General features: G+C 40.7%; 1 protein-coding gene across 8 annotated transcripts in view; it reads right to left on the reverse strand.

Moving 5' to 3' along the window:
- Positions 1-23318, reverse strand: part of LOC144593616 (low density lipoprotein receptor adapter protein 1-B-like) — a 75739-nt gene that overhangs the window by 30299 nt on the left and 22122 nt on the right. For all 8 annotated transcript variants that reach the window (XM_078399463.1, XM_078399460.1, XM_078399465.1 and 5 more), the window contains exons 2-3: positions 12696-12838; positions 5568-5680 (exon numbers count right to left, since the gene is read on the reverse strand). In XM_078399463.1, coding sequence (XP_078255589.1) covers positions 5568-5680; positions 12696-12838 — 256 coding nt within the window. The remainder of the gene's footprint in view (positions 1-5567; positions 5681-12695; positions 12839-23318) is intronic.

Here is a 23318-nt window from a genome sequence, read left to right on the forward strand (position 1 = left end):
ACCTTGGCGTGTACCTAGACAGTAAACTGGACAGGTCCAGGAAAGCCAAGGCCCTGTACAAGAAGGGACAGAGCCGGTTGTACTTTTTGAAAAGGCTCCGCTCCTTCAACGTCTGCAGTGATATGCTGCAGATGTTCTACCAATTGATGGTAGCCTTCTTTGGTGCCATGTGCTGGGGCAGCAGAGCGAAGACTGAGACTGACCCCCATCCCTCCCTCCCACCTCAATCTTTGCACATCCCCAAACCCTTACCACTCGTCACTTTATTTTCATGTTTCGTGTATTTTCTGCTTTTTATGACTGTTGGCAAATTAATTTCCCTCGTAGGATAAATAAAGTACGATCGTATCGTAATGGATTAGTTCTCGGCAAAGCACCCGTGTTCAGTCATCAGAGAGATCCTGAGCTCCATCCATTTTAATTCTCCATTGCACTTCCACCCTGACCTGTTACAACAAAACCCAATACAAGTCTGAAGAACAGCAGCACAACTTCTGTCCAGGAATTTGTAGTCTTCTGGACAATGAATTCAACAACTTCAAGTTACTAATTTCCTCTGTTTGTATCAGGACTGACCAGTATTGTTGTTGGCTCAGTTTTCCCCCTCCATTGGCATGTTCTGACCTGCTGAATATTTTCTGAATAGTAGTTTGCAATGTTTATTTTCTTTTGGTCACATTCTCTCCCGATAACTTCCTTTATTAACCTACCAACCAGTTAATGTTATTTACAGCTGATTGTCATGGCAACCTGGTTCCTTTGTCCTGTCCTTCCCTTCCTTCCTCAGCGCCACGTCAAACTAACTTACTTTCTCCCTTTTTGATTAAGGGTTTTTTGACCTGAAAAGTTAACTCTGTTTTTCTTTCCATAAATACTGCCTGGCCAGCTAAGTGCCTCCAACAAACTCGGTTTTATTTGTGGATGATAAGCATCTGCAGTTATATGCCAAACGTGGACAAATGGGATATCTTGGTCGCCATGGATGGGGAGTGCTGAAGGGCCTGTTTCCGTGTTCTATGACTCTATCTTATTTTTTTTTTAAAGTTTTATTTTTCTCAACTCAGTTCTAAATATTTGCCCCATTACCATTAGATTATTTATCCTCAAGTTCAGGACTCAGTCAACTAACAGCCTGTTTACTTGCACTACATCAAGGTCTCTTACAGAAATTACAATTCCCAGGCAAATAATCAAATGGAATGTAATATATTATCCTGAAACTCTGATTTCCTTCTCCCAACCTTTCAGTGCACAAAGAGCAACAAGGTACAGTAGTTAGTGTTGCTGGGTTTGATCCCAACATTGTGTGCTGTCTGTGTGGAGTTTACACATTCTCCTTGTGACCAAGTGGGTTTCCCTAAATGCTCTGGTTCTTCTCATATTCCAAAGATGTACCAGTAAGTTAGAATCAAAGGGGAGATGACAGGTATGAGCAAGACAGAATAAGTTCTGGGAGACAAAGAAATAAGAAGGGGACTGGGACTAATACAAGTGTTCTACTGGCAACCTGCTTGGGTCCAGCGAGTTCACTGGCCTCCTTCAGGTCATTATAAAGCTAAGATGTGAAAACATCTTGCTGCAAAACTAGCTTGTGACTCTATTCCCAAGCATTTGTTGAACAGTGGTATCCTCTATTCAATTCTTCCCCAAAGCATTAGATCTGTTGCCCAATTTGAAAGTGGTGACATCAGCTTGTTCAGGATCAATACAATAGTCAATAGTCGTTTATTTGTCACATACACATAAATGTGTAGTGAAATGAAACATTACCCGCAGTTGAAACATTAAGACCAATAAGAATCCCTCAGGTACAATAATCAGTGGAAGTATCCTCAGAATGTCTGAACTCTCAGTTTTTCCCAGCCTGCAGTGGCACATGCAACACATTTTAAAAAGACCTCTTGTGATAGCAACTGAGAAGTCAAGATCATTACTTTAAAATTTGAAATGTGTGAAAAATATGTGCAATATCCAAGAGTGATTTTGCAAAAAATGTGTGAAAGGCACAAGTATCTGATCCAGACCATAAGAGGATGCAGATGCAATTGCTCGTTGGGTGGTCTGGCAAGCATATGGCCACAAAGGTTAATTGCCTTGAAAAGTAAGATAGCCTGACTATTAAACAGAACATCTGAAGACCCAGGAAATAAAAAGACAGACTTGAATTTCAAACAATTAAGTACTAACCAGGCTTCTTATATAAGCTTTGTATTTATATACAAGCGGTGGCTGGGTGAGGAGAGGTATGACAGTTCGCTGGCTGATGCGAGGATCCAGACCGTGGCGATGGCTGGAGGCCCTGCAGCACCCTGGGGCTCAACTGGATCGGGGCTGCTCCAAGAGACCGAGTGCACAGACAGGAAGGACATGGACTGGAGCAGCACAGAGCGGTGGAGGACATCTACAACTCTGCTTGGCCAAGCCGATCTTGTAACACCACCAGTGCTTTTATATCCAGCTGCATTTAAAGCAACTTGGGGTTTGAAAGTGGCCCCTAAATCTGGCGACTCATGTATATTGTCTCAGTGGCCTATTTCTATACACTTTGTAATTTATCTAGGATTGTGCTTAAGTATAGTAATACTTTGCTAAAACTGTATGCAAAAGGGAATTTCACTGTAACTTGGTAAATGTGAGAACAAAGAACCATTGAATCATTGATGCAGCATCTGGATTCCAAGAACAGAAATTTACAATTTTATTAATTTTACTCTTGTATTAATTGCAATAGTATAGAAATCCATTAACAAAGAGATATTTCTGAAATGGTCAAATGATACACTGGATAACAATCCATCATTTTTTAAAAAATAATTAAACTGGAAATTATAATGCCTGTTAAAGTGATGCTGTAGGAGAGGGGTTTGGGGGTAGGGAGCTACTGTTTTGAAAGACATTCCCAGGTTCAGAAATTCAATTGCCTACAAGTTCCATACTGAGCCAAATAGGCAGTGTGTCATTAACATAGTGCAAGGAACTTCCTTCCAAAATTCTCCCCTAATCGTAATGGAGGTCAGAGGATGAGAGGTCAGGACTCAGTAAAAGTAGGGTTGGGGCGTGGAGTAGGAGGCATCCTGCTGCTGTAATGGGTGTAATCGGATGATTAGGGCAGTTCAGGTTTGTTTCTACTATTAGATAGATAAACAGAAAGTTTACATTTTGCTTCCATTCCTTGCAGTTTCAATGCATTTTTCTTTTAAGGTGGTGCACAGTTCCCTTATGAAGCATTAAGGTGTGCAACCCAAGAACAAAGCGCAGGGTATTGGTTACATATCACAATCATTTAGAGTTGTATATAGCACCAAGAAGAAATAGATATGGGAAAGCAACTTGTGACACAGTTGCACCATTAGTAGAGCTGCTCGAAACTATCGTTGGAGCTCAGCAAGTCGGGTGGTAACTGGGAGCAAATGGATAGTTAAAGTTTTGTCAAGACCTTGTATCAGGACTGAGAGTTTAGAAGGGAGATGGTCAATGTATGGAGGTGAGGGGAAGGACTGAAGCCAGGTCTATCAGGCGCTGGGTGGAACGAGGTAAGGAGGGAAATACTGGTAGATGATGGTAGGTGGATCTCAGTCAGGAAGTGGGAAGGGTGGAACTGGGAGACAATAGTCACAGCTCGGATGACCTGGATCTGATCCTGATCCCCAATGCTCTTTACGCGAAGTCTGCACATTCTTCCTGTAACTGCGTGAGTTTGCTCCAGGTGCTCCTGTTTCATCCCACATTCTGGCAGATTAAACGCCCACTATAAATTGTGCCTAGTGTGTGGGATAGTTGTTGGAAATGTGGGGAGAGTTAAAATGGGATTAGTGTAAGTTTAGTGTAAATGGGGTTTCAGGACCAGCACAGCTTTGCTCAAAATTAATTCTTTTACCCTCGTTCAAACATTTTTTTTCGTATTCAAGCAGATCATAAGTCAGGATTCCCTATAAACATATGAAAAATGAAATCTTGTGAATAATTATAATATATTCCTTTATTCGTCCCACACTGGGGAAATTTACAGTGTTACAGCAGCAAAGTGGATAGCAAGAGAGCAAGAGATCATTCATTATAAATAAATTGTCATCAGTTTCCGTGTGTTCTTAGCTGTTATTGTTGACTCGTCTGCTGGGAGCAGTGCTGGTTGTGCAGTCTCACAGCAACGGGAAGGAAGGACCTCCTATATCTCTCCTTCACGCACTTGGGGTGAAGGAGTCTGTCACTGAAGGAGCTACTCAGTGCAGTGACAGTGTCCTGCATGGGGTGGGAGTCGTTGTCCAGCAGTGATGTTAACTTTGCCATCATCCTCCTCTCTCCCACCACCTGCACTGAGTCGAGGGGGCAACCCAGGACAGAGCTGGCCTTCTTGACCAGCTTGTCGAGTCCCCTTCCGCCACTGAGATGCTGCTGCTCCAGCAGAATGTTTGGAGTTCTCAAAACCTGGGCACATGTCTGTACAGGGATGATGGAAATCCACATAGATATGACATAAACTTTAGTTAGAATGGAAAAAAGTGAAAGAGAGCAGAATGTGGGTTTGGGAGATACAAATGTGGAAGAACACAAAGAATGGTAGTAACATGGTAAATAGCAAAGGATAGAATCTATTCATTACTGATAGATGTAATAAAAGTGTCAAAAAGGCTTTTGGCACTTTGGTCTTCATCAGTCAAAGTATTGAGTATAGAATTTGGGAGGTCATGTTGCAGTTGTATAAGACATTGGTGAGACCGCATTTGGAATATTGTGGTAAGTTCTGGGCACCATGTTATAGGAAAGATATTGCCAAGCTTGAAAGGGTATAGAAAAGATTTACAGGGATGTTGCTAGGACTAGAGGATGTGAGCTATAGGGAGAGGTTGAGTAGGCTGGGTCTCTATTTCATGGAGCACAGAAGGATGAGAGGAGATCTTATAATGGTATACAAAATCATGAGAGGAATAGATCGGGTAGACGCACAGAGTCTTTTACCTAGAGTAGGGGAATGGAGGACCAGAGGACATAGGTTCAAGGTGAAGGGGAAAAGATTTAATAGGAATCTGAGGGGATATTTTATCACACAGAGGGTGGTGGGTGCATGGAATAAGCTGCCAGAGGAGATAGTTGAGGATGGGACTATCCCATCATTTAAGAAACAGTTGGACAGGTTCAAGGATAGGACAGGTTTGGAGGGTTATGGACCAAGAGCAGGCAAGTGGGACTAGTGTAGCTGGGACATTGTTGGCCGGTGCGAACGAGTTGGGACGAAGGTCCTGTTTCCACACTGTATCACTCTATGACTAAGTGCAGGATAAACTGAAAATGGCGAGACAAATTGAAGCCCAGAAAATATGTGAATATATGTGAATAGTAAAATGGAGTTGGTTGAGTGCGGTGGGTCAAGAACATGGCAAAGAGAGCAGCGAAACAAAAAGGCAAAAGAGAACAAGGTTTGTAGAGCATCCCTTTGGAAGTGGAATCCCCATCTCAAACATTGGTCTCCTCTTTCACTTGGTCTGAGAGCAATGTCAAGAGAAACCACCTCATTAAATAATAACAAATGTGAAATTATGTTATGAGGTCTTCTACATCAAGTACAATACCTGTAGATGGAGACATTTTCTATGAGTTCATTGGTTATCATGTCTTCCAACATTATTCCTCGAGGCGAAACAGTTAGGGTAACTTTGAGGAATTTCTTTCCACTCGCCTTGGCCTAAAATAAGTAAAATTGGCAAATCCTTCAATATTAGCGAGATGACCAACATCTCATATAACATGTTCAACTCCCATTCAAACTTCACATGATGTGGAATCTATATTTCTGCACAAAAGCACATAATACATTCATTAGATTGACACAAAATGCTGGAGTAACTCAGTTGGTCAGGCAGCATCTCTGGAGAAAAGGAAGAGGTGACGTTTCGGGAAGAGTTCTGACCGGAAAAATCGCCTATTCCTTTTCTCCACAGATGCTACCTGACCCGCTGAGTTACTCCAGCATTTTGTGTCTATCTTTAGTATAAACCAGCATCTGTAGTTCCTTCCTACACATAATATATTCATTAAATTGTTATCTTTTATATGGTTATTAAGTACTGCAACAAGATAAGATACTATTTGGTTTAAGTAACCATCTGGATTTAATAACTAAAACTGCTAGTGAGAAATTGACCCTGGTTTTTTTTTAATTAGATAACATCACAGAGTTGTTAAGGACTGCATTATATATGTATTGACCATAACAATGATCCATAGTGAGAAAGGTTATAAATATAATTTCCAAAATGGAAGCTGAAAATTACATTGCTATTCATTCTGAAAATCATGGCTTTTAATTGATTGAATAGTTTGCCAAATAGTACATTAACTGTATTGAAGTGTGCATTTTAAAGAGACAATTAATGAGGCTTTAACTTGCTAAGGGTGATTCTATCAGAATCAGGTGCAGCTGCTCTCTGGTGCTTGCTCATACACCATTATTTGCATCTATGCCAAAAGTGAGCACTGACTGCTTATTTGATTGCAAAGTATAATACTAATCATCACATTATGTCCTCTCCCACACACTTTCCATCAGTCCTAACTATGTAGCAGTCAGCAGTGGAAACCCAAGCTGGTTCTTTTTCACTTCTTTATTAGTCTGTTCTGTGATATAACAACTGCTGCCCTATTATGAAGCATCAATTAATAAGAGGGTTTTCTGGTCAATTTGAGATTTGTGGTATTTCATTATAAATTTACATGGTATCAAGTCAAGTCAAGTCAATTTTATTTGTATAGCACATTTAAAAACAACCCACGTTGACCAAAGTGCTGCACATCTGATTAGGAAAAAAAAGAAACATATGCCATGCCTCAATATTAAAACTCTCATCTTTATGCTTAAATGTGTTCATGGCCTTGCCTACCCATATAACTTGCTTCAGCCTGCAATCCTCCGGCTTTAGATACTGTCCAAGATCTCAGTGTTCCTTAACGTCTAGTCTAAGTTGCATCCCCAATTTTAAGTAGCTCATCGCTGCCAGTTGTACCTTAAGATGCTTGACCAGTAAACTCTAGATTTCACCCAGAAACAGGTCCTTTTCAGAATGGCAGGCAGTGGCGAGTGGAGTGCTGCAAGGCTCGGTGCTGGGGCCGCAACTATTTACGATATATATTAATGATTTGGATGATGGAATTAGAAGTAACACTAGCAAGTTTGTGGATGACACAAAGCTGGGTGCAGTGTGAACTGCGAATGGGATGTTAGGAGGTTGCAGGTTGACTTGGACAGGTTGAGTGAGTAGGCAGATGCAGTATAATGTAGATAAATGTGAGGTTATCCACTTTGGCGGCAAAAATAAGGAGGCAGATTATCTCAATGGTGTCAGATTAGGTAAAGGCGAAGTGCAACGAGACCTTGGTGTCCTTATAAACCAGTCACTGAAAGTAAGCATGCAGGCAGTGAAGAAAGCTAATGGCATGTCGTCCTTCATAACGAGAGGATTTGAGTACAAGAGCAAAGAAGTGCTTCTGCAGTTGTATAGGGCCCTGGTGAGACCACATCTGGAGTATTGTGTGCAGTTTTGGTCTCCTAATTTGAGGAAAGATGTCCGTGCTATTGAGGCAGTGCAGCGACGGTTCACGAGTTAATCCCTGGGATGGCGGGACTGTCCTATGAGGAAAGATTGGAAAAACTGGGCTTATATTCATTGGAGTTTAGAAGGATGAGAGGGGATCTTATAGAGACGTATAAAATTATAAAAGGACTAGACAAGCTAGATGCAGGAAAAATGTTCCCAATGTTGGGGGAGTCCAGAACCAGAAAACACGGTCTAAGAATAAAGGGGAGGCCATTTAAAACTGAGGTGAGAAGAAACCTTTTCACCAAGACAGTTGTGAATTTGTGGAATTCTCTGCCACAGAAGGCAGTGGGAGGCCAATTCACTGGATGAATTTAAAAGAGAGTTAGATAGAGCTCTAGGGGCTAGTGGAATCAAGGGATATGGGGAGAAGGCAGGCACAGGTTACTGATTGTAGATGATCAGCCATGATCACAATGAATGGCGGTACTGGCTCGAGGGGGCCAAATGGCCTCCTCCTGCACCTATTTTCTATGTTTTCTATGTTTTTTTATGTCTATGTAATCCTCAAAATCATTTTTGTTCACTTCTGATGATGAGCTTTGGAATATTTTGCATCATTAAAAGTGATGATTATACATGTTTATCGGTGTGATTGGGAATGAGATGTTTTCTATGCATCAGCAGTCACACAACTGTGATACTATTTTATGTAACATAGATTAAAGTCCTTGTTCCCTGCTACAATTTTCTAACAGCATGAGATATTTTTTTATTACCGTTTCAGGCCATCCTTAGGATTGTCTGAGGAATGCTGATACATAAGAGGTAGTTTTGCAAATGAGGACTAAGCTGCAGGAAGTGGATTTTAATTGTTGAACGTCTTTTTACGTAGGACCCGTGTAGTAATAAGCAATGCAAATGTCGCACGCAGACACGCATGTGCACATGCACACACGGCTACTACATGGTACAATCAACAGAAATCCAACTCACAAGAATAAACAAGAATTAATTAAATCCTTCTTTTCTATAAAAAATATTTGCCTTGTTAAAAGACTAATGGCCCAAGATAAGTAATCTCAAATTTTAATTTAACACACAAGGTGTCTAATTCAGTTTTATGACTGACAATTGTAAAGAATGAATGATAAACAAATGGAAAAGCAGACAAACCCACAGATGTTGGTAATTGGGCTAGGTACTAAGCCCATTAATAATAAAAAGTCCAGAAATGAGAACGCTCTGTTATCATATGCAAGGGGAAGCTATTCACATTAATTTCCTCTCAACATTATATTATTCAGCTGGTCTCACTGGCCAATACTTGCACTCGCGATAAAGATGATAATAATAAGTAACTCTATTATATGCACTTCATTTGCACTAGTTGAGCCAAATTCTACTATGAAATTAATTTCCAGTCATAAAGCACAGAAATAGGCTTTTCAACACACGATGCTGATTATCATGTACCCAACAATACATCCTATTTACCAGCATATATCTGTAGGTTCAAATGTTCAGCTAAGTGTCTTGTCAGTCTCTACCTCCTCTACCCAGTCAGGCAGTGTGTTCCAGATTACAAATGCCCACTGGATAGAAAATTCTAAGAAATCTAATATCACCTCTTTAATGATAATATGTTTTACAATATAACTACCTCCCTCTCTGCCCTCCTCAGTGAATGAAGATTAGAAGTAATCATTTAAGACCCCACTGACTTCCTCTGGTTCCACACACAGTTCGTCTCTTAGTCTCTAATGGGCTCTATTCTTTCCATAGCTGTCCTTAATATACTTATAAAGTGCTTTGGGATTTTCCTTAATATTGTCAGTTACTGCTATTTCATGCTTCTCTTTGCGCTCCTGATTATTTGTCTTTAATAAAGGATCTCTCAACGTGTTTTTTTAACCCTTAAAACCCTCCCCTTTTTCAAATCTCTATACTTTGTGCTTTTTTCCCCAACTTCATTTGACCTTCGATATTCCTTAACATCCAGGTCTTTCTGTCCTTATCACCTCAAAGGAACACATTGCTCTCATAATTACACTTCTGAGTGACTCCCATTTGTTGGAAGTAATCTTACATTCCCATAGCTCCTTCCAGTCTACCATGCCAGCTCATGGCTTACAATATTCAAATCTGCCTTCCCTCAATTCAGCATTTTAAGTTCCATACCATTCTTATCCCTTTCCTAACTACCTTGAAAGGTGCAGTTATTGTCACCATCTCCAAAATGTTCTCCCACTGACACTTCCAACACATTCCCAGTTACATTCCCAAGATTAAATCCACTCCTGCCCCTTCTCTGGTAGGGCGATCTACACCGATCAGCCGAAACATTTTGACCTGATGAGCCAAAACATTATGACCACCTGCCTAATATGCTGTTGGTCCTTCATGTGCAGCCCCATACGCAGCAGGGTGCGATGTATTGTGACACACTCCTCCCGTGACAACCATTAACATTTTCTGTGACTTGTGCCACAGTAGACCTTCTATCGGTTCGAACCAGATGGGATAGCCTTCGTTCCCTTGAGCATCGATGAGCCTTGGGCGTCCAACACCCTGTCGCCGGTTTGCCCCTCCTCGGACCACTGTCGGTAGGTACTTACCACTGCTGACTGGGAGCACCCCACAAGCCTTGCCGTTTCAGAGATGCTCTGATCCAGTCGTCTGGCCATAACAATTTGGCCCTTGTCAAAGTCACTCAGGTCTTTACTCCTGTCCATTTCTCCTGCATCCCACACATCAACTTCAAGAACTGACTGTTCACTTGCTGCCTAATATATCCCACCCCTTGACAGGTGTTATTGTAACAGGATAATCAATGTTATTCACTTCGCCTGTCAGTGGTCATAATGTTTTGGCTCATCGGTGTATATATTGGATCACAAACCTCCCCTGAACGCACATGAAAAAAAGACACCCCTTTTAATAATTAAATAAGCATAACCTAACTTAATATAATTTTGCTATGGAATAACATAATTTGTTTGTAACACTTGGCATTCCTGAATCAGTGCCCTAATTTTAAAGGTTTTCATTCTAGCTCAGCAACAAGAAGCAGTCTCCTGATCGTAGTCTGCATCCAAGTGCAAGCAATTTCATTTGGGTGAAGCCACAAACAATGCATCACAATCTTCTTTTCACATCGCCTTCGATTCACTGTCGGAAGTGCAGCTGCTGTGCTTTACCCGAGCTTCCGCTTGTACTATCCCGTGTCTCTCAGCTGCGTCAGTCAGCTACTATTCCATGATATTTTACGGTAAGATTTTCTTACAAGTCATACTGCATTTAAATCTATATATTTAATTCATAAATTAAATCATAACTATGAAGGTGAAGAACACATTCCTTTAAGTAGGTTATCTGTCTAAGCACCCATTTCTCATTTGTAATTGGGACAGTTGCTGCAGTTTTATCAATTAATTCATGAAATTGGCCTGACAGAGTTGCTTCCATGGTTGGATAATGAGCCTGACTAAAGGTTGAGCTGGTGAAAAATCTACATCAACTAATTTAATGCAATGCCATCATAAATCTCTGAAAATATTCTCTTTTTCAAATATGACTGCAAGATTGCCAAAATGCTGGCCAATTGGTTAAATAATAATTTATGTAACTTTGACCCAAGTACATGCAATGCTGAATTTCTAGGCTTGCACAACAGAATGAGGTCCCATAAAAGGACAATATTTCACACAAAAGTCTTGAGTGTTTTGCCTTCATTAAAGCTTCCACCATGTTGAAAGATGCACAGTATTTACAATTAATAATCCTCAATAGTAAATAGATTATACACTAAATAGACTATACACTGAATGGACAAAGGTGTAGAGGCAAGAGGTTTCGGGAATTCCAGAACCACGGGCTGAAGGTGTGACTGCCACTGGTGAAGCAATTAAATCTGGGATTAGTTAAGGGGTCAGAGTTGGAAGATCATAGAGATTTAAGAGTTGTAGAGCTAGAGGGGATTACAGAGATGTGGAGGAGAGTTGGGTTGTCAAAAGCATATTCCAACAATAAGGTATCGATTGGGGGTGAACCCTATTTGGGCAGAACCACAAGAAGCCCATCTTTTCTGCAGACGTTCCCGAGAGCATTGGGAATCACTGCCTCGTGTCACCAAGTCAATGGTAAGGAATTATATGAAGTGACAGAGGAAGAAGAAAACATAATGCAGCATTTGCCACTTACCCATTTCTGAAATCGGACCAGTTTTTGGGAGCATTACGCCCTCAATAGGCAAGCACTAAAGACAACATGCTGCCTCTTCATACTATCTTCGCAGGTTTAAAAAAAATCAATTCCTACTCAACTCAGAAACTGCGCTATCCATCCTCAACAAAAATCTACACCATCAGCCTTATCGGGGAATCCCTCAAATTCATGTACCCATACCTGCCTTGAACAAAGGTGAATATTGGATGGTAATGCAAAGAGTTTTACACCCATGTGTTTCTACCAGATATTTAAAGCAGCTGATTGGAGTAGTAGTCAGGGCTAGTGGAGCATCTGTGCCCACCAACTCAGTACCTCTGTGTTATACAGTAACTGACTTATCTGCACACCTGCACACCAATGTTACACAGATGCTCCTCAACTTACGATGCTTCAACTTACAATATTTCGACTTTACAATGGTGCAAACGCTGGTCAACGGCAGCGAGCGGCAGCTCGCTTCCAGTCACGTAATCGGGTGTATTTAAATGCATTTTTGACTTATGATATATTCGGTTTATGATGGGTTTATTGGAACTTAACCCCATCGTAGGTTGAGGAGCAATTGTACAGTGACAGACCTGTATCTACCATTACTGTACTCCATCTTTATACAGTGACAGACCTGTACCCACCAGAACCAGACCCAGTGTTATACACTGACATGTCCATATCCAGCAGAACAATAATTCAGTGTCATATAATGACAGAGCCATACACGTTATGGTGACAGACCCACATCCACCACTACACTAGCACTAGATCTGGAGTGGGATATGTACCTGGCTCACTAAATTGGGCTCACTAAATTCACATAGATCTTAATTTCTTTCAGTGAATCTAGAGGTAATGTAATATATTTGTATGCAAATGGTATACATCTCACTACTAAGCTTTGAATAAAATCATTTAAGTAATATTAGAAAAATAAACTGTTACCACAGTAATTATCCGTCTAATGGCAGCAGCTGCCATTCCTTCTCCTTTAGGCTGGTCCACTGCTGTCACACCAAGATATTTAAGGTGAAAGGCCATCCCTTCTTGTAAGGTTTCTTTTGTATCAGTCCAGTTTTCCGACAACTCTGGAGAGAAAACAAAGTTAAGGAAAGTTATGAGCAACTGTCCGAGAGCAATGGCAGCAATCGTAAAGGATTTCATCGAGTTGATGTTAAGTGGAGAGAATCAGTGTGTGGCATAGTGCAGGTAAAAGGAACATTAAAATATTTGCAGAAGAACTTTTTGCTGACAAAAAGCCAATCCAAAGTGGAAGGAGCTGTTCCAGATAATGTTTTGGTCCCGGTAATTATGTGCCAGTTAAATTTACTATAAGCGACAGAGGAGAACAGAGGAGAGAACACTTAGACCAAGTGCGAATGCCCCCATCAGGGAAAAGTCAATTATCCTACACTAAAATCTGAGCAGCTATTCAAAGATAAATCCTCATTGTCGTGAGAGGCAATCAAAGCAAGGGGTGAAAGTTCAAAGCAATCTTACAGTCCTCCAGATGATAAAATGGAAATGGGAGAACACGCCAAATGTTGGATAAGCCGGGGTTAAGCTGCAGAAAACCCAGAGCAGTACAGGAAGTGGAAGGAATATTATTTAACTAATTCATTTATAATTTATTTATAACATTTATAAATTAAAAATTAATTCATGGGAATTTTGGTTTATACCAGCAAATTTAGAGTGATTGTCCATCCCCAGCAATGATACAGAAGATGTGAAAATATTAAAAACATGCACGTGGAAATCTGAAATATAAACAAAATATGCTGGAAATGTTCAACATGTCAAGCAGCATCTGTGGAAAGAAAACCAGAGGGAATAGTACAGATCAATGGCCCTTTTTCAGAATTAACTGATAAAGTCTCTTCTACCTGAACCATTAACTTGGTTTCTTTTTCAATGGATGCTGTCTGACCTGTGAAGTGTTTCCAGCAATTTTTGTACAGTAGATGATGTTGGGTTTCAGTGAAATGCCACAGTTCTTATGATGAAAGTGCCACTACAATCCTGGAGAATGGATAATTCCATAAGTTTTATCCAAGAAAACAACAAAAATTTACATCCAAGTTATGGTGCATGGTCTGGCAGGTGGGTTGAGTGGATGTTGCAGCAGTGGGAACAACCTTCCTGCTCTATAATTAATTCATCACCCACCAGGAGAGATGGAATTTCCATTCAATATCTCGTGTGGAGATATTAGTAGACTCATGGAGTGTCACAGAACAGAAACAAGACCACACCAACCATCAAGGATCCATTAACATAATCTCACTTTATTCTCACCACATTCCCATCAACCACTTTCAGTTTCTCCCACACAAGGGACAATTTACAGTGGCCAAGTAACTTGACAACTTGCATATCTTTGGGACGTTGGGCAAACACAAACAGCACTGAAAGTCAGGATTCAACCTAGATTGCTGGAACTGTGAGGCAGCAGCTCAACTACATGCATCAATGCATCAATCTGATCTGCTACTATGCCTCACTGAATTTGTTAGCCTCGATACGTGCAAAGGTGAGTTGGATTTCAAAGTCATATAATTCAGAGAAATACATGATACAAATCCGGCTCAACACTATTCCTGTTAAACTCCTTTGCAAAATTGATGACTTTGGCATGATTTCATTGCCATGTTTGGAACTATTCTGGTTGCTTCAATCTCGTGTATTCATTCAGTATCACAACACTTGAAACACTCTGCCTCCTGCTTCCTTGCTCTTTCACAGTTCTGTTTCTCTGAGTGAGCAGGAGAATGAAATGTTTTCCAGCTGTTTTCAGTCTTGAAAGATCTCTTAGCTGTCGGCCTTATTAGATATTCTGCAAAAAGATTTTCTTGTAAAGGCTCCTATCTTGATTCTTTGCAACTGAGATTTTCCCGATATCCTCTTAACTAATGTCCACTATCAGTATATCTGCACACAAATGTTCTCATGTTTCAACACAAAAGACGATATTAACGAGATAACCATGGTCTTTAGCATCTAGCAATGGACAAATTACTTGTAAATGCAGTCAGAAGATATAAATGCAGTTATACACTTTAAAATGTTAACATGGGATAAATTCAAGCCCTACTTTTGCTGGTGGTTCAATAAATACAGAACAGATTGACGAAGAAGATTGGCAAAGAACATACTGTTTCTTTTCCTTAATATAATATCATTGTTGTAGCCTATTCATATTCTGAAAATTAAATTTGAGCAAGTGTCTTCATTTCTTCAATATTTAAATACTGTTAATCAAGGCTTCAGAATTTTTTTTAGTCATTGCTATAACATTTAATAAAAAATATTAAAGATGAATTAATTATTTTAATTTCACAGTTAGACAGTGTAAAATGATTTCCTCTCATGCTCCAATGGAAGGCACTTTGCCTTTCTGAATAGAGAAAGATTTCTCATTTTCCAACATACAGACGAAAAACATATACCTTTCTAAATGGTCTAAAAAAAATTGCAAGCATCCATTACAGGTGCTAAGTGAGAATCCCATAACGGAGTCCCAGAGATATCTTGGACAGGAATCCATGCAACCGTGTCAGGCCATATTTGAACCCGAGGAAATATTTTTTATATTGTTTTTGAAAGCTCATTTTCTCGCCCTATTAAGGATGCAGAGGACTTGCCGAGACAATGCGGCTGCTGTAATGGTTGGAGGAGAAGTGGAAATGTGGTTGGTGGACATTGTAATGGCTGCAAACATGGGGAGTGTGCGCAAAGCCAACATAGTGAGTGTGGGGGAAGAGCAGAAACTGTGGCAGATGGAGAAAGGTGGACCACACACAACGTCAGGGCTGTCGAAGAGCAAGAACAATGTGATAGCTTGAGTCATGAGAGTATGTGCCAAGCTCCAATTAACCCAGAGAATGTAAAGGACAATATTTGACTTAAATTATTTTAAAATAATACACAATTAAAGAACAAATATACTCATTTGCAGGTAATGATTAATATACATTCACAAAAATGAATACTTTTACAAAGATGTATTCAAGAGAGAGTTAGATATAGCTCTTGGAGCGAACGGAATCAAGGGATATGGGGAGAAAGCAGGAACGGGGTACTGATTTTGGATGATCAGCCATGATCATATTGAATGGCGGTGCTGGCTCGAAAGGGCAAATGGCCTACTCCTGCACCTATTTTCTATGTTTCAATGTTTCTATACATTAGTTTCAATATACATCTCAGGCATGTCAATAAACCTCTAATTATTTTTTTGCTGTAATAAGTTCAGCTATAGTATACACTATAATATACAGATATTTTAATGTCCTTTATTCCATATCCTTGATTCCACCTCAAACTCAATCATAAATCTCTTTTCTTTCTGTCAAAAGGGCCGTAAAAGACTTGAGGCAGAAAATGCAGCAGCAATGAGTGGGTGGTGGGTGGGTGGGGTGGGGGTTGGGGAAGGGACTGGGGTTGTGAGAGGTACAAATCGAAGGTATCTCAAAATGTTGGAGTAACTCAGCATCTCAGAAGAGAAGGAGACGTTTCGGGTCGAGACCCTTCTTCAGACCGATGTCAGGGGGGCGGGACAAAGATAGGATGTAGTAGGAGACAGTGGGAGAACTGGGAAGGGGGAGGGGAAAGAGAGGGACAGAGGAACTATCTGAAGTTAGAGAAATCAATGTTCATACTGCTGGGGTAAAGCTGCCCAAGCGAAATATGAGATGCTGTTCCTCCAATTTGCAGTGGGCTTCACTATGACAATGGAGGCCCATGACAGAAAGGTCAGACTGGGAGTGGGAGGAGGAGTTAAAGTGCTGAGCCACCGGGAGATCAGGTTGGTTAAGGCGGACTGAGCGAAGGTGTTGAGCGAAACGATCGCCGAGCCTGCGCTTGGTCTCGCCGATGTAGAGAAGTTGACATCTGGAACAGCGGATACAATAGATGAGGTTGGAGGAGGTGCAGGTGAACCTCTGCCTCACCTGGAAAGACTGTTTGGGTCCTTGGATGGGAGTCGAGGAGAGAGGTAAAGGGACAGGTGTTGCATCTCCTGCAGTTGCAGGGGAAAGTACCTGGAGAGGGGGTGGTTTGGGTGGGAAGGGATGAGTGGACCAGGGAGTTATGGGGGGGGGAATGGTCTCTGTGGAAAGCAGAAAGGGGAGGAGATGGGAAGATGTGGCCAGTAGTGGGATCCCGTTGGAGGTGACGGAAATGTTGGAGGATAATTTGTTATATACCCTGGCTGATGGGGTGGAACGTGTGGACAAGGGGGACTCTATCATAGAGTCATAGTCCTACAGCACAGAAAGAGGCCCTTCGGCCCATCTTGTCCGTGCCGCCCGTTACCAAACACAGTCTAATTTTAATCCCATTTTCCAGCATTTGGACCGTAGCCCTGAATGTTGTAGCATTTCAAGTGCCCATCCAAATGCCTCTTAAACGTTGTGAGTGTTCCCGCCTCCACCACCACCCCAGGCAGTGAGTTCCAGACTCCAACCACCCTCTGGGTGAAAAAGTTCTTTCTCACATCCCCCCGAAACCTCCCTCCCCTTACCCTGTATCTATGTCCCCTCGTTGTTGAACCTTCCACCAGTGGAAGAAGTTCCCCGCCATCTACCTTATCTATGCCCCTCATGATCTTGTACACCTCGATCATGTCCCCTCTCAGCCTTCTCTGCTCCAGGGAAAATAACCCCAGTCTGCTCAATCTCTCCTCATAGCCGAGGCCCTTCATCCCTGGCAGCATCCTGGTGAATCTCCTCTGCACCCTCTCCAAAGCTATCACATCCTTTCTATAATGTGGTGACCAGAACTGTACACAATACTCCAGCTGTGGCCTCACCAGTGTTCTGTACAATTCCATCATTACCCCCCTACTTTTATATTCGATGCCCCGGCTAATGAAGGCCAGTAACCCATATGCCTTTTTAACCACCCTGTCCACCTGTCCTGCTGCCTTCAAGGACTTGTGTACCTGTACTCCAAGGTCCCTCTGTACCCCTGTTTTCCCTAGGGTCCTTCCATTCATGGTGTACTCCCTCCAAGTTATTTCTGCCAAAGTGCATCACCTCGCACTTTTCAGGATTAAATTCCATCTGCCACTGCTCTGCCCATCTGACCATCTCATCTATATCTTCCTGCAGCTTGCAGATCCCTTCCTCGCTATTCACCACCCCACCTATCTTTGTGTCATCTGCAAACTTGCTGATCATGCCCTGTACGTTGACATCCAGATCATTTATGTAGATTACAAACAGTAAGGGACCCAACACCGATCCCTGCGGCACCCCACTGGACACCGGCCTCCAGTCACAGAAGCACCCTTCTACCATCACCCTCTGCCTTCTGTCACTAAGCCAGTTTTTTATCCATTTTGCCAAGATGCCCTGGATCCCATGGGCTCTTACCTTCTTGACTAGTCTCCTGTGTGGGACCTTGTCAAAAGCCTTACTAAAATCCATGTATACCACATCCACTGCACTACCCCCATCTACCTCCTTGGTCACCCCTTCAAAAAATTCAATCAAGTTAGTCAGGCACAACCTTCCCTTAACAAAGCCATATTCACTATCCTTAATTAACCCTCGATCCTCCAAGTGAAGACTGATTCTGTCCCTCAGAATCTTTTCTAGCAGCTTCCCCACCACCGATGTCAGCCTGTAGTTCCCAGGTTTATCCCTACTGCCCTTTTTCAATAATGGCACCACATTAGCTATCTATCCTCCAGTCCTCCGGTACATCCCCTGTTGCAAGAGAGGCTCTGAAAATTTGTGCCAGAGCCCCCGCAATCTCCTCCCTTGCCTCTCTCAGCATCCTGGGATACATCTCGTCAGGGCCCGGAGACTTATCCACTTTTAAGCCTGCCAGAGCCTCCAGCACCGCCTTCCTGTCAATAGCAATATGCTCAAGAACATCACAACCCTCCTGCTCCATTTCTAAGTCCCCATCGCCCTCCTCCCTCGTAAAAACAGATGCAAAAAAATCATTTAAAACATCTCCTACATCTTCTGGCTCCACACACAGCTTTCCACTATGGTCCCTGATGGGCCCCACTCTTTCCCTCGTTATCCTCTTACCCTTGATATACTTATAGAACACTTTGGGATTTTCTTTTATTTTGCCCGCTAGTGCAATCTCATGGCCCCTTTTTGCTCTCCTAATTTCTTTTTTAAGAACCGCCCTACACCTTCTATATTCCTCTAATGATGTCTGTGCCTTAAGTTCTTTATGCCTTCCAAAAGACCCCCTTTTTTTTCGAATCAATCCTACTATATCGTTCGACATCCAAGGTTCTTTGGACTTGTTTGTCCCACCCTTGAACTTTAGGGGAACATGCTTCCTCTCTACTTTTTCAATTATTCCTTCGAATGACTCCCACTATCCTTGTTACGAATGTGGCAGAATGCTTGGTGATAGCTATATCTTAGAACAATATGACCTAATTTCCAAAGCACTGGCCTAAAAGAGGATCACATTGGGGAATGATGTTAATCGGTGTCTGATATGCAAACCTAGCCATCAAGCAAATGCAACTCTGAATTGGTAGAGTTTTCAGAAGGGAATCATTTGTCACTGAAATGACCAAAATTGCATTCCCCACCAAAAGTAAACAAAATTGTATTTCTTGCAGCATCGAAAAATGTAACTGAATCACCTACCTCTGTCCCTTAATGTACTTTAGCACATTGTTTTTGTTGGGCTTTAATTTTCATCCAGTAAAGCAGATTTCTGATCACCCTATATTGATTCTCCCTTGGATGTTGAAAGCTGGCTCCAATAAACAGCAAATAGAAAAATGTGTCAAATAGAGTGTCATTTGTTTTTAATGGTATTGGTTTTGGGAGAAATATTAAGTAGCACGTCAGAGCGACACCTTGTTGGTCTTCATAAAATGTCTTTAGGATTTCCTTTTAATTCCCATCTCAGCAAGGGCACAGGGGTGTCTTGATTGAAGATCCTATCTGAATGCTGTCAGTTCTGACAGCATGGCACTGTTAATAGATGCTGTACTGTGACTTGAACCCGTGATGTTCTGCCTCAGGAGACAAATGGGGATTAGCTGGCTCTTGGCTCTATTTAACAGATTATTGCAATGTGAATAAATGTTGGCCCTTTGCCTGTGGATCTCAGAGAGGATAGAATACAAATTAAATATACAGATAAAATTTAACGTTGAAGAGAAAATCCTGGAGTGCCAGCAACAATGACTTCTTACAGCTCCCCTGCCTTGTTCTTGCTCAATGTTAAACACTTCAGTCATTTCTCCTGCAATCTTCCTTGTATTAACAAAAAAAAACGATTTTTTTCAGATGAATGGGTTTTTTTCCAATAGAAGACTGCTTCCCAGAAAATAAGATCTGCCTCTTCTAAAAAAAAGTAATTTTGGTAGTAAAATTTATCAGAAGGATTACGAATATTCCTTTTACATTTTGGGCAAAACTGGCACACAGCATTTCAGGCGTTCTATATAATTGACCTAGTAGAGGGTGAGGGCTCACATAATGGACTCTGAATCGGAGGCAAGAAGAGCATTAATACTCGGGTCCTTAAGACACCATTGGTATACTTCCCAACATTCCATCCCACTTTGCACTTTGCTGCACATGACAAATGAGCAACTCGGTGGCTAACAGAACTCAACACAGCCGGATTTCTACAGTACTCACTGAATACTTTTACAGTGCTGCTATTCAATGAAACATACCAGGAAATAAAGTTGCACCAGCGTTTTCTGCCAACAATAATAATGTTATGCATTGTAAATTATTCTATTTTCTCATCTGATCAGACTAGAGATGTATGAATTTCCCATTTGCTTCTACCATGACAACATGTGGTTCTACAACTCATTCTGTATGATCTAAATGGCAAAATGTTCGGCAGCTGGTCAGTAAGCCTTAATGAGCATGCTCCATCATCCAAAAGGGAAGATCAGAATGCAGCCTATAGTACATATGGTGAAACCAGCATTAATTATGTAGCTACATCAGATGGGACTAATGTTTCAATTTGAATGCATTGATGTTCATAAAATCATCTGACACCGACTAAATGTCACAAACTAAATTGGAAATAAGAATTCCAATTCGCAATATTCTCAGAAATAATTTAAATTTTGCTGACAAAAAGGATAATTTCACCTGGACTGATATTGTTGGAAATTTCTCCTGGCATTTAGATATGAGGAGCAGTTTATGGCTCCAAAATAGAAAATCCAGAAATCTAAAACTTCAATATTGCATTTGCCTTTAATACTTAAATACAAGTAACAAACCTGTGCTTTGCCTTTTCCTGTGGTCATTTATTATTCTATGCTTCATTCCATAGGACAAGTGCAGACATGTGTGGGCTGATATCTATGAGTCTTAAGTGGAAGATAGCAGGAATAATGGATACGGAAACCTCCTAAAACATTTTGCAAGAGATTTCCTGCATGGAGGGCAATCCGAGGATCATAAACAGTAGCAGTTACATGCCCAGATACTGGCATCTTGAGCAAAAGAACAAAGTGCTGGAGGACTGGCAAAATTATACAATGATCGTGAACCCAATGACCACACTGAAGACGACAAATAATATTTGGACTTGTGAAGCACATGCTTAAAAACACAGGTGAAACATTGGCTGATTTGCGAGTCATTTAAATCAATATCACATGCCTCAAATGTATTGAAAAGATGATTTTTTTTCCAAATTAGGTGTGCAAATTGCACCAAATAGCATGTGCTTTTGACTACAACCCTTTATTTCAATTTGCATTGAAAACCTGGGGTTTTAACTGAAAGCAAAAGATAATCCAGACCCTTAAAAAAAACTGTGAATGTGCCTTGCGTTCAGACATAAAATAAATATATTTATGAGATTACATACAGTTACAGTCCCAGAGAGAAGCTCTATCATTCACAATTTACAAAGATGACAGAGTTTCAATTTAAAATTTGCAGTGAAAATTTAGATTTTTAATGAGCACTGTAAAAAAAAGTTTCGTACATGATTATTTATTCTCTTGTGACACATCTTATCTTTGAAACATCACAGACTGTTAGTAGAAAATCCACAAGGAAGGAAAGGCAGTTACACATACTAAATGAAAAACTAAAAGCAACAGAAGAGCTGCAATGTATCACATGGTTGCAACAATGAATCAGAGGATATGTGATATGTGACTTGAATTGGATGCAGAAGCACAAACCAGATTAAATACGCTACTGAAGCATTTGTTTGTTCCAGGGAAAAGTTACTCGCCCGTTCTCTTTGCAAACTTCACTAAATTGGACAAACAATTTATATTTTCTAAAATAAATTATTGTGCAGGAATAACAAAGATCTATTTATGGAATAATATATATTCCCTCTGGATGTGATAAAGGAATGTGCCAAGTGTTTTTGCAGAATAGCCAAGTTACCCACTATTTATACCACTCTGCTAACAATAAAACTCAGAATTCCCTGCTCTATTTTTCCATAAGTCCACTTCTGATCTTATTATAAATAGAGACCAATAGTGTATTAAAACTATCAAAACAATTATCAGTGCAAGAAGGCTAATCTTAGTTCTGTGGGTCTGAAAATAACCTTAAAAATTCCTTCCATTACATATCTGTGAATTTTGACCTTTGAAAGCAGACCATGAACACATTTGGGTCTTACTTGTATACTTAATTTGCATTGGGACTAAGCAGTCAAAGAGGAAAACATCCTTCCTCTTTTTTCAACCCAATTTAGGCACAGTGGTGACAAAGGGTCACAGACCCAAAATATTGACTTTCACTTTCTACAGATGTTGCTTGATCTGCTACGTTGTTCCAGCATTTTCTGTCTTTTTTCTGGGCAGTGTTTTATGATTAAAATTAGCAGTCATCAACCGAGAAAGTTGTCCATTTCAGTTTTGTTCAATGAACTTTGCCTGGCCTCAGTGTTGGAGATACATTCTCATAAGGTATTAAGTGATAGGAGCAGAACTAGGCCATTCAGCCCATCAAGTCTACTCCACCATTCAATCATGGCTGATCTATCTCTCCTTCCTAAACGCATTCTCCATAAACCCTGACACTAAATTCTGATTAATAACAATCAGGAATAATGGGTATGTGCATACCCAGTGACATACCCATTATTAATGGTTGCAATTAATCAGAATGCTTTACATCCTTAAGGGAATGCACTTCAAATATTGTTATTAGAAGAAATAATTACTTTTTCAGGTTTTCAGATATGCATAGCACATTCTAATAAATGTTTTTTGACTTGAAACATTAATTTAGTTTATCACACAATGCTGCCAGCATTTTGCGTATTTTTTTATTTCAGACTTCCAACATTTGTAATTTTTAAATTATTTTTCAAGATGTTTTATGGCTATCTCAGATAATGTTCAAAATGTCAGTTTTCTGCAAGGAATGTGAAACATGTAAAAAATCTCCATGTAGCCTACTTTATGTTATAGTTGCAGCTAAAATTGTGCTCCGTTTAAGACCTACCCTAGGGTTTGGGCACAAAGTTATGCCCATGACTCCTCTTAACACGATGTGTTGCATTAACCAGGGCAAAGCAACGTCTTAATGGCCTGATTGATAAATTATGCCACTGAACTATTTC

This window comes from Rhinoraja longicauda, chromosome 5 (assembly GCF_053455715.1).
Source record: "Rhinoraja longicauda isolate Sanriku21f chromosome 5, sRhiLon1.1, whole genome shotgun sequence".
In the NCBI taxonomy this organism is placed as follows: domain Eukaryota; kingdom Metazoa; phylum Chordata; class Chondrichthyes; order Rajiformes; family Arhynchobatidae; genus Rhinoraja; species Rhinoraja longicauda.